The sequence below is a fragment of the Ovis canadensis genome, chromosome 15 (assembly GCF_042477335.2).
Source record: "Ovis canadensis isolate MfBH-ARS-UI-01 breed Bighorn chromosome 15, ARS-UI_OviCan_v2, whole genome shotgun sequence".
Classification (NCBI taxonomy): domain Eukaryota; kingdom Metazoa; phylum Chordata; class Mammalia; order Artiodactyla; family Bovidae; genus Ovis; species Ovis canadensis.
In genome coordinates, this window is record NC_091259.1 from 37,050,878 (window position 1) to 37,062,883 (window position 12,006).

The window sequence follows — 12,006 nt, forward strand, 5'->3', positions numbered from 1 at the left end:
GCAGAACTTCCTTTTTCAGGCTGAATATTATTCCATTTAGTGTATATTACATTGACTTTATCAATTGATCCATCAGTGGGCACTTAGATTGCTTCCCAGTTTTTGATAATTTGAATAATTCTGCTATTAACATGTGTGTACAGTTATCTCTTCAAGACTTTGCTTTTGGTTCTCTTGGATATATACCCAGAAGTAGAACTGCTGGATCTTACAGTGATTCTATTTTTAATTTTATGAAGAACTGCCAAACTCTTTTCTACAATGTCCATATCATTTTACATTCCCACCAGTGATGCACAGAAGTTCCAATTTTTTCACATCCTCACCAGTACTTATTGTTTTCTGTACATTTCCCTAATCGCTTGAGATGTTGAGCATCTTATCTTGTGCTTACCAGCCATCTATATATCTTCTTTAGAGAAGTGCTTATTCAAGTCCTTTGTCTATTTCTTCATAAGGTGTTTTTTTGTTTGTTGTTGAGTTTCATAAGTTCTGTATATTAAGGATAATAATTCCTTATCAGATATGTAATTTGCAAATATTTTCTTTCATTCTGTGGGCTGCCTTCTTTTTTACTTTGGGGATAGTGTCTTTTGTTTTTTAGATCGGTGAGGGAGATATTTTGGGGGCAACAAAATATGGTTCATAGATTCTGCTCTGTCCAACTGTGTGGTGGTCATTGGGTGAACTATAATTAAAATTTGTTATATGGCCTCTCCCGGGGTCACTCTGAACTGAATATTGATGATACATGTAAGATTCTGCTCCTGGGAGTGAAACAGCTGGGTCTGTGGTGACTCTGTACTTAGCTTTATGAGGAACTGCCAAATTGTTTTTCCAGTGTGGCATCACCATTTTACATTTCCACCAGCAATGTACAATGATTCCAATATCCATATCCTTGTCAACACTTGTTAGTGTCTGTCTTTTTGATCATAGACATCTTAGTGAGTATGAAATGGTGTCTCATTGTGTTTTTGTTATACTTTCTTTTTAAAGTTGAAGTAGATTCATTGGTATTAGATTTCAAATTAAATTTAGGCAGTATGAAAATATATCACACAGTTTCAAATACAATTACAGATTTTAATTAATCTAGGGTGGAAGAAAACCTTCCATTCACTCTGACTCTTCTGTATCTAGCCACCTCTCTAACAGTCTCCTTTCAGATTGGTCCTGGAAAGGAAAATGAATGAGTACCTAGAGGAATTTTCTTTATAATATTTTTATTTAAAGAGGGAAGAGAGGACAGAGAAAGACAAATATATGATATCACTTATGAATGTGCTGTGAACATGTGAAGAAGTTTCTTAGCCGTGTCCAACACTGCAACCCCATGGACTGGAGCCCACCAGGCTCATCTGTCCATGGGATTCTCCAGGCAAGAATACGGGAGTGGGTTGCCATTCCCTTCTTCAGGGGACCTTCCTGACTCGGATGAAACGCACATCTCTTAGGTCTCCTGCATCTCAGGCCAGTTCTTTACTAGTAGTGCCACCATGTAGAATCTAAAAAAAAAAAATGATACAAATGGACTTATCTTCAAAATAGAAATAGACCCACAGACACAGAGCTTCCCCAGTGGCACTAGTGGTAAAGAACCCACCTGCTATTGCAGGAAATGCTGGATTGGAAAGACCCCCTGGAGTAGGGCATGTCAGCCCACTCCAGTATTCTCGCCTAGAGAATCCCATGAACAGAGGAGCCTGGCAGGCTACAGTCCATAAGGTCACAAAGGGCCAGACATGACTGAAGCGACTTAGCACACACAGACATAGAAAGCAAAGTAGCAGATGCTGGGAGTGAACCACACTGATCACTGTGTTCCATAGTCCAGAACCGGCCCATCATTCTCCGTCTCCCAGGCTACTGCCTTGTCCTTGTCCCCACACGCTTATATTCCAGAGGCAGCTGTCAGTGCTCTGAAGAAGATAAAATGGAGTGATGAAAGAGTCTGACACAAGGGTAGGTACTTGCTGGCAGGGAGTCTCTTCTAGATAGAGTGGTCAGGAAAGGTGTCTCTTGAGGTGACATTAAAGCTGAGACCTTCCTGTCTCAGGTACCTTCCAGTTATGTTCACCTTTGTTTTCCCAAGATTCATTCTGCCACAGTGGATAGACAGAAGGAATGCAGGTGATACAGCAGGTGATCAGTCAGTATTTGCTGGATGAGTAAGCAAATCGCCCACGAGAGACTAGGCTGTTCCCACAGTATCCTGCTACATATTTATCCTGTATCTTACACATTTATCTGGTTGCTTTCACTTTGCGAGGTTTGTGTACATAACATATCTCCCTCTGCCAAGGTCTCCTTGAGACCAGGCACCATGCATAGCTCATCTTTCTTTTCCTGTTAATTGATACAATGTCTAATCTCATTGTAAGCCCTCTAGTAAATGCAGAGTTAAACGCTCAGACTAAACCTTAAAATGAATTTTGTGAAAATACCCATAAGTATCTTTTTAATGGCTTTTTCTGTCAGAATGCACAGGAAACTAAAACTCCTAGGAAGAAATTCTTGGGGAAAATCAGCGTTCTTTAGAGGAAAAAAAGTGGGGCTCGCCTGGCGGTTCAGTGGCTAAGCCTCTGTGCTCCCAGTGCAGGGGGCCCAGCTTTGACCCCTGGTCAGAAACTGGATGCCACATACTGCAGCCAAGAGTTTGCCTGCTGCAACTAAAAATCCCGCGTGCCACAGTGAAGACTGAAGATCCCACGTGCCGTAACTACGACCCGGTGCAGCCCTATAAATAAATACATACGTATATTTAAAATGTTTGTCATAGCCTTTTATGGCTTGAGCTCTTAGATTGTCAACTTGTGTTTTATACTTGTATAGGTTGAGTTATAATCAGAACAATAATTTTATCATAAGAATGTTGCTTATCTGGAGACTTAACTTTCTGCTTGCTTCTAAAACCAAATTACATCCCTTAGAAATTCTCTTAAGTGGAAATTAGGCATCTAATAATAACTTTTCCCCTTTTAGAAAAATTATCCAAGATGTAAAATTTTACAAGTTGAAAAAACTACCACAATAACAAATTCAAAGGTAGGATGAGGTTCTACCTCCTAGAAGTGATTGTTAACATTTAAACACAGATATCCTTTGAGACATAACATAAGGCCCCAAAGTTACACTGGAGTTCCATCTCTATAAATATGCTTTATATTTAAGTAATGTGTCCATTGGAATTACATGTATTCTAGCACAGTTAGGCCTGTGAAATGTATATCTTGTCTACAACAGACACCATTATTATTTGGTATCTATTAATAATACCAAAAACAATCATTGTAAATGAAATAATAGTTTACTTAATTAGCTATTTGCTAGTGTCGAAAAGAGGGATGGCAGTTATTACCCTGTCCCATTTGTTAATGGAGGAAGACAATCATTTCAGAAAACGTTTGACCGTCTATGCCAGCAGACTTACATAAATGTTGTTTTCTATAAAATAAAAAGAAATAGGTGCTCATTAATGAATTAAGACTTAGAGTAAAACAAAGTGGCTATTGTGTATTTCTCCATGCATTCGCCATAATAACATGGAAGAGCGTTCTCTGTTACGGTTTACCAACATTCCTTATAAATTTTAGTGAGGTGCCTATGTGTATGTGTATGAGCTCATAGAATCCAGGTGCTCCACTAGGTATAAACAAAAATGGAATCATAGTTGGAGTTACACAGTCCAAGGTTCAAATCCTGTCCCACTAGCTAGGTTACCTTAGGTGTGAATCTAGATTTACTTTCCTTGAGATGAGGCCAGTAATTCCTGCCTCATCTCATAATTCATGGTCACTATGACCGTGTAATGAAATAACACAGTATTTCCCGTGTGCATAGGAACATAGAAAGGAAAATAGTCCACAATTTGATGGCATGCTTTTTTCACTGTCACAGTATTTTCCATATGGATCTGTATCCACATTATTTTTTTGGCTACCTAATGCTCATTTCTAGCTCATCTTTATATAATTCACCCTTGAGCAGCCTCTGGCAGAGTTGTTCCTTAGCTTAGGCATTTCTTTGGTTGTATGTGGCTTCTGTTGGCTGGGCTCCTCACTACCCTGGTGCCTTCGATCCTACAGGTGTGAACGGTTTGCGGATGCTGGGGATTCTCCATGACGCTGTTGTATTCCTGATAGAGCAACTGTCTGGTGCCAAGCACTGTAGGAATTACAAATTCCGTTTCCACAAACCAGAGGAGGCCAATGAGCCCCCACTGAACCCTCACGGCTCAGCCAGGGCTGAAGTCCACCTGAGGCAAGTTCTGTTCTTTTCCTTAAGCAGTTTGGGGTCCTGATTTTATTGTTTACTGGTATAATTATTTTCCCACTTAACCTCTGAGACTTCCTGCTAACACTGTCCTTCACTGGTTCTACTAAACTGTCTCTCTGAACATATCTTAATCTTTTGGCTCCAGGAAGTCAGCCTTTGACATGTTTAACTTCCTGGCTTCTAAACACCGGCAGCCTCCTGAGTACAACCCCAATGACGAGGAAGAGGAGGAGGTGCAGCTGAAGTCAGCTCGGTTAGTCTGGAGTGGAGTGGGGCCACCAGAAATACTCTTTGTGAATGAAACAATACCATTTGCAGCAATGTGGATGGACCTAGAGATTATACTAAGTGGAGTGAGAAAGAGGCAGATACCATACGATAGCATTTATATTACGTGGAATCTAAAATACAATACAAATGAACTTATTTTACTAAACAGAAACAGACTTACAGACATGGAAAACAAACTTACAGTTACCAAAAGGGAAAGGGAGTAGGGATAAATTAGGAGTCTGGGATTAGCAGATACAAACTACTACTATATATAAAATAGGTAAACAGTAAGGTCCTACCATATAGCACAGGGAACCATATTCAATCCTGTAATAAACCATAAAGGAAAAGAATATGTAAAAGAATATAAAGTAAAATCACTTTGCTATACGCCAGAAATTGATACAGCATTGTAAATCAACTATATTAAAAATAAAGAAATACTCTTTCCTTCCCTCTCTTCCAGTTTTGCTTGCATCAGAATATCCCAAATAATATTTAAGAAGAGGAATATAGTTTGTGTTGAAGTAGCAGTAACTGGCTGGCAAAGAGAGAAGAATATGTTAACAGAGGAGAAACTCAAATAACTAAAAGATATATATTTTATTCAGCTGTGGTATACTCTGTCAGCTTTGGGTGAACCACCATAGACTTCATATATAATGTATTATAGGCATAATTTTATAAGGTGGGCTTTCCTCATGGCTCAGTAGTAAAGAATCTATCTGCCAACGCAGGAGCCTCAGGTTTGATCCTTGGGTCAGAAGGATCCCCTGGAATAGGAAAGTGGCAACCCACTCCAGTATTCTTGCCTGGGAAATCCCATGGACAGAGGAGCCTGGCGGGCCACAGTCCATGAGATCACAAAAGAGTGGGACATAACTTAGCAACTAAGCAACGATACATTTTTATAAGGCACTTGTTATGCTTAGCATTGAACACACAGTGTAGTCATATGCTCTAGGACTATTTGATCCAAGCCTCAAAACTGATGATTTCCTAAAGAGAATTTATTAATAACGAGCCTTCTTTCTTTAGGAGGGCAACTAGTATGGATCTACCAATGCCCATGCGTTTCCGGCACTTAAAAAAGACTTCTAAGGAGGCAGTTGGTGTCTACAGGTATGGAGAAAATTATAGAAAGAATTCTAGAAAACTAATGAAATTTTCCAAAATCAAAGTGGACCAAATGCTGAAGTCACGTCCTTCATTCAGCAAATGAGGTTTTTATCAATATTACTAATTGAACCTGATGTCCTGGGATCCTGGAGCTCCTTATGTTGAACAAGGAATTTAACACAGTGAGCATTAATGTACTGCTACTTCTAGTGGGTTATGGAATGGAGAAATCTAATCTCTTCATAGACATGGAGATTTTATTCATGTATTCACACATTTAACCTTATTTGCAAAATCGGCAGCTGACGTCTTTTCCATCTTTATGTCCTAGGTCTCCCATCCACGGCCGGGGTCTTTTTTGTAAGAGAAACATTGATGCAGGTGAGATGGTGATTGAGTATGCTGGCAACGTCATCCGTTCCATCCAGACTGACAAGCGAGAGAAGTACTATGACAGCAAGGTGAGTCCCACACTTGTACTCTCCAGTTCTTTTGTTATAGAAGGAGGCCATCACCTACAGAGATGGTCCCTAGATCTTAGAGGAATTAGTGTATTTTATTAATGAGACACTGTTTTTTTTTTATTACATTTTAACATCTCTGAATTTGTGGTGGGCCCTGTCCACTCTAGGGATTAGCACACAAAGATACTCTTTGAAGATTTGTCTGAATGGATCCCAGGATCGAAAGCACATTGTGACGCAAGCTGTAGGTTTCTCTTGCCGCAGGTTTCTCTTGTGGAGACGTTAATAAACCTGTGGTCCAGTGCCCGTAATCTAGGAATTTCTCGTGGAAGCATCCTGAAAGATGGGAGAGATCCAGAAATTTTACCAGAAGGAACTTTGTTCGTCAGTGGCTAAGATCACATCAGAAAAAGGTTGGGTGTTGTCCAGCCTGAGCTGTAATCAACGCCAGGCTCTCCTCTGTCCTCCTCTGTCCTCCTTCCTGCAGGGCATCGGCTGCTACATGTTCCGGATCGATGACTCCGAGGTGGTAGACGCCACCATGCACGGGAATGCCGCCCGCTTCATCAACCACTCGTGTGAGCCCAACTGCTACTCTCGGGTCATCAACATCGATGGGCAGAAGCACATTGTCATCTTCGCTATGCGCAAGATCTACCGAGGGGAGGAACTCACTTACGACTATAAATTCCCTATTGAGGACGCCAGCAACAAGCTCCCCTGCAACTGTGGTGCCAAGAAATGCCGGAAGTTCCTAAACTAAAGCTGCTCTTCTCCCCATTATTGGAGTACTAGGACCCAGGGCCTCCACAGTGATGCCGAAGGCCTTTGCCAGCAGCCAGGTATTCCAGGATTGAGTGGGCACAGTTGAGGGGCCTCTTTGACAACTGGGCTCCCTTGGGTCCCATATTCACATTCTAGTGATCATAGTCCTGGAGAGAGATGAGGTCTAGAAGAAAAGATCCACGATCGGCTTTCTACTGGGGCCCTTCTGTGTGCCGTTAAAAAGTGGGAGAAGGGGTCCCTAGCAGACTTGCCTGGAAGGAGCCTGTAGAGGGTTAGTTGTGTGGGGAGATTGGCCTGAGCACCTCCTCAGCAGTTGCCACCCTAGCCTTGGCGTTTCCCAAGCACTGTAAGCGAGGGGTCAGGCACACCCTGGTGCAGGGTTGGTTAGAGACCTGACAATTTGCCAGCCCTGCCCAGCCTGTAGCCATGTGTTGAACAAAGACGGTCTGGTGGTTTTCCCTACTATCCTCCCAGTTGAGAGTTCCCTTCTGGTTGGGAGACAGGATTCTTAGCACCTTTGGTGTCAAAAGCTGTCTTGGGGTTGTGCCAATTCATTACCAAACATTGAGCCTGTGGGCTTTAAGTGGGAGTGTTATCCCCATGAGCCTTATCTCAGTCAGTCACCTTCCTAGACAATAGGAGCGGCTTCCCTCTCATTCCTTCTCTTCACTCCACTTTCTCGTTTCCCCATTCTGCATCCCACTGCTTTCCCGTTCTCTCTGGGTGGTAGGGGAGAGTGACTCCCTGTGTAAGAACACTCCCTGTTGGGCATAGGATGTGCCTACAAGACGTTCCCTGAGCCTGTAAGCACTCCCAGTGGGAAAGTGGACAGGAGCCATTGGCCGTAACCAGACAGAATTTGGAGATGTTTTCATAAAGCTCCACTGAGAGTTTTACAGAAATATATGTAGAAGAAGAAGATTATTTAAATAGGATCTGAATCATGCAACAGTCAGAGTTTCACAACCAGGATGACCCCTGGGTCCCATTCCTAGGACATGGTAACTTTATTTTCCCCTTGTTAAGACATAGGAAGACTTAATTTTTAAATGGTCAGTGTCCAGTTGAAGGCAGAACACTAATCAGATTTCAAGGCCCAAAACTTGGGGACTAGACCACCTTTTATCGAGGGACCTCTGCCACCTGTGCAAAATCTGTGGCTAAAGCGAATGAAATGAAATGACACTACTGCCCTGATTACTCCTTAGGATGTGGTCAAAACAGCGTCAAATGTTTCTTCTCTTCTCTTCCCCAAGACAGTTCCTGAACCTGTTAAATTAAGTCATTGGATTTTACTCGGTTCTGTTTACAGTTTACTATTTAAGGTTTTATAAATGTAAATATATTTTGTATATTTTTCTATGAGAAGCACTTCATAGGGAGAAGCACTTATGACAAGGCTATTTTTTAAACCGCGGTATTATCCTAATTTAAAAGAAGATCGGTTTTTAATAATTTTTTATTTTCATAGGATGAAGTTAGAGAAAATATTCAGCTGTACACACAAAGTCTGGTTTTTCCTGCCCAACTTCCCCCTGGAAGGTGTCCTTTTCGTTGTTTAATGTGTAGCTTGTTTGTGCCCTGTTGACATAAACGTTTCCTGGGTTTGCTCTTTGACAATAAGTGGAAAAGGAAGGTGCCCCCAGCTCCATCGGGCCACTCCCCTCCTTCTCCAGTCAAAGCTCCTGAATGGCTGCGGTAGGATCTCAACACAGCAGTTCTTCTCCTCTTGCCTGCCTCTCTCCCTCCTTCCTGGCACAGCCCAGTGCTGAGAGGTGAGCGCCAGCACTTCCCTGTCTTTCCTCCTTCAGAGTTAGCAACCAAGCTGAATGGCAACCTGACGTTTTCCATCACCATCTGCCTCGTAGGTCACCTCGTCCCCCCTCTCTCTGCCCACCAAGTCCTCACGCCTGCAAAGACCCCCTGGGTCCCCCCATGCCCTCTTTTGGGCCAGCCCGTTGAAACTGAAGCACAGTCTGACCACTCACGATATTGCAGATGCTCCTCGGCTTCTGTCAGCCACGAGGTTTCAGAGCAGCATAGTCCAGTGGAGGGCGGGGCGCCTCTTCTCACCATGAGAAGCCCATTCCTCCAGAAGGAAGTCTAGCAAAGCAATACGACTCAGCCCAGCGCTCTCTGCCCCGGGACTCACGGCTCTGCTGTGCCTTCCACCCTGGGCTCCCTGTTCTTCCGTGACCTTAATTAAGAACTTTGGTGGCTCTGCTGGAACACTGTCACTGTTTTCTCTGTTGTGCAGGGAACCCAGCACTGTGGCCAGGATGGCAGAGACTCCCTGTCATCTCAGAGAAGTGCCAGCAGGGGCCTGGGGCAAAGCAGTCTGCCCAGACCTCACCTCCCTTCCTCCTTTTGCCCATGAACAAGATACAGTGGCCCAAGGGGTTCCACTGGTGTCTGGTTTCCTTTATTATTGCACTGTGTGAGGTTTTTTTGTATATCCTTTTATTCCTTTTTCTTTTTTTTTTTAAAGAAAAAAAAAAACCTTAAGCTGCATTTGTTACTGAAATGATTAATGCACTGACGGGTCATGAATTCACCTTGAGGAAGACCCAAAGGCCAGTCGGGAGTGGGGGAAACTCAACTCAGTAGACCTAGTGACCGCCCTGCTAGGCCGCGCTGTACTGTGAGCCCCCTCCTCATCTCTTTCTACCAACCCCAAACCCTGAGGCCAGGGGAGGAGCCCCCAGCTTCCTTCTCCTGCCAGCTGCAGATGGTTTGCCTTGCCTTTCCACTCCCTAACTGTCAACCACAGAAATGAGGAGTCCTCCTAGATCTCAGCCTTGAGTCCATTGCCAAAATTCAGCGCACCTGCCAGCAACTTGGGGATTAAGCTAAGGTTTTCCCTGCAAGAGGGAAAGAAGGCGGGAAAAAACAAAACCAACCCGGCATAGCTATCTCCAAGACACCTCTGAGTCTGTTGTGAAAGTGACCAAGGGAATCTCCGCACAAAAGTGCAGACTGAGGAACTGTGGTGGGTTGTTCCCAAGAATCCCCTAAGGGGCACCCCAAATCCCTAAGGAGTCACAGCTGCAAACCTGGTCAGTTCTCAGTGAGAGAGCCAGCTCACTTACAGCTTTGCTGCTAGAACCTGTTGTGGCTGCATTTCCTGGTGGCCAGTGATGACTGTGTAACCAGAGGAGCTGCATGGCGCTGACCCTTTGGCCGGAACTTGGTCCCTTTGGCTCCCTCCGTTACCGTCCGCCACCTCCAGCCCAGCCCCTCCTGTTTTTAGACCAATAACCAGAATCAAGGGGGACGCCCTGGCAGCTATATATATATATATAGTTTTCAACCAGACTCCTTTGCCGGGATCCACTCCGCCACCCTGCTTGCCTCTGTCAGCCCCCCCCCGGCCAATGCTGTGAGCACCATGCAGCTCCCTTGATTTAAAAAAAAAAAAAAAATACAACAACAACAAAAAAAACAACAAAAAAAAACCTTCTAATGAATGTATCTTTCTAAAGGACTGACATTCAATCAAATATCTGAAAATACTAAAGGTCAAAACCTTGTCAGATGTTAAGTTTGATTTGGGATTTTTTTTTTCTTAATAGAAATCAAGTTATGGGTTTTTTGGTTTGTTTTGTTTTTTTTTTTTTTAAAGGAAAAGCGGGTCATTGCAAAGGGCTGGGTGTAATTTTATGTTTCGTTTCCTTCGTTTTAAAGCAATACAAGGTTATTGAGCAGATGGTTTTGTGCCGAATCATGAATACCAGTCAAGTCTCACACTCTGAAACCTTGCAACTTTTTTGTTTTGGTTTTGAAATAAATATAAATATGATATATATAGGAACTAATATAGTAATGCACCATGTAACAAAGCCTAGTTCAGTCCATGGCTTTTAATTCTCTTAACACTATAGATAAGGATTGTGTTACAGTTGCTAGTAGTGGCAGGAAATGGTCAGTCTGGCGCTCCTCTGATCCCCCCACATGGGAGGAGACTCCAGCTCTAAGGGGATGGCAAAACAGTCCATCCCCGGGATCAGAGAGAAATGCAGAAATGGTGTCACCTGGGTTTTTTCTGCCTGTGAATGTTGCCAGTCAGTACCTGTACTCCTTGTTTCTCTATTTTTGGTTATGAATGTTGGGGTTACCACCTGCATTTAGGGGAAAATTGTGTTCTGTGCTTTCCTGGTATCTTGTTCCGAGGTACTCTAGTTCTGTCTTTCAACCAAGAAAATAGACTTGTGGTGTTTCTTTTATTGAACTTTTAACAGTCTCTTTAGTAAATACAGGTAGTTGAATAATTGTTTCAAAAGCTCAACAGATGACAAGCTTCTTTTCTAGGAATAAGACATTTCTTGACAACTTTATCATGTATACCAGATCTTTCGGTTTGTTTTTTTTTTTCCCTTGTGTTCTTCCAAGCTTCTGGTTAGAGAAAAAGAAAAAAAAAAAAAGGAAAAAAATGTGTCTAAAGTCCATCAGTGTTAACTCCCTGTGACAGGGAAGAAGGAAAATACTTTAATAGTTCAAAAAATAATAATGCTGAAAGCTGTCTACGAAAGACTGAATGTAAAAGTAAAAAGTGTATATAGTTGTAAAAAAAAAAAAAGGAGTTTTTAAACATGTTTATTTTCTATGCACTTTTTTTTATTTAAGTGATAGTTTAATTAATAAACATGTCAAGTTTATTGCTGCACATGGTTGAACTTTCTTTTGGCTTTGGCTGAGGTGGGAGGGCCGTGGCCCATGACCTGATTACAAAATCCCTTCCACAGTCCTTTCTTTTAAGGTGGAATCTTAAAATCATTCCCTTCTGTCAGGCCTCACTCTACACTGCCTCTCTTAATCACATTTTCTCCTCTTGTTTATCAGTGATGTATATTTGGGACCTAATTAACTCTGGATGTGAGGAAGGGGTCAAGAGAACAAAAGAATAGTTCCTTTACTTCCTACAAATACCCTGTCTTCATCCGCAGGCAGTCAGGCATTGGCTTCTAACAGTTTCTTCCTAAATCTGTGAGTATAAAGAAGGCATTTCAGGGAGATGGACAGTACCCTCTCTCTTGGCTCCACTCCACCTTAAAGCTGAAATGGGATTTACTTTTTCTCTTTCTCCCTC

The 12,006-nt window shown here is 42.6% G+C and overlaps 1 protein-coding gene across 1 annotated transcript in view; it reads left to right on the forward strand.

Annotated features, from left to right (window-relative positions):
- The window catches only part of KMT2A (lysine methyltransferase 2A), a 77,898-nt gene extending 66,315 nt beyond the window's left edge, over window positions 1–11,583 (forward strand). Inside the window, exons 33-37 of the mRNA XM_069555339.1 lie at window positions 4,089–4,263; window positions 4,424–4,531; window positions 5,590–5,673; window positions 6,002–6,131; window positions 6,622–11,583. Of these exons, the coding sequence (XP_069411440.1) occupies window positions 4,089–4,263; window positions 4,424–4,531; window positions 5,590–5,673; window positions 6,002–6,131; window positions 6,622–6,897 (773 nt within the window). The 3' untranslated portion in view covers window positions 6,898–11,583. The remainder of the gene's footprint in view (window positions 1–4,088; window positions 4,264–4,423; window positions 4,532–5,589; window positions 5,674–6,001; window positions 6,132–6,621) is intronic.
- The last annotated feature ends 423 nt before the right edge of the window (window positions 11,584–12,006 follow it).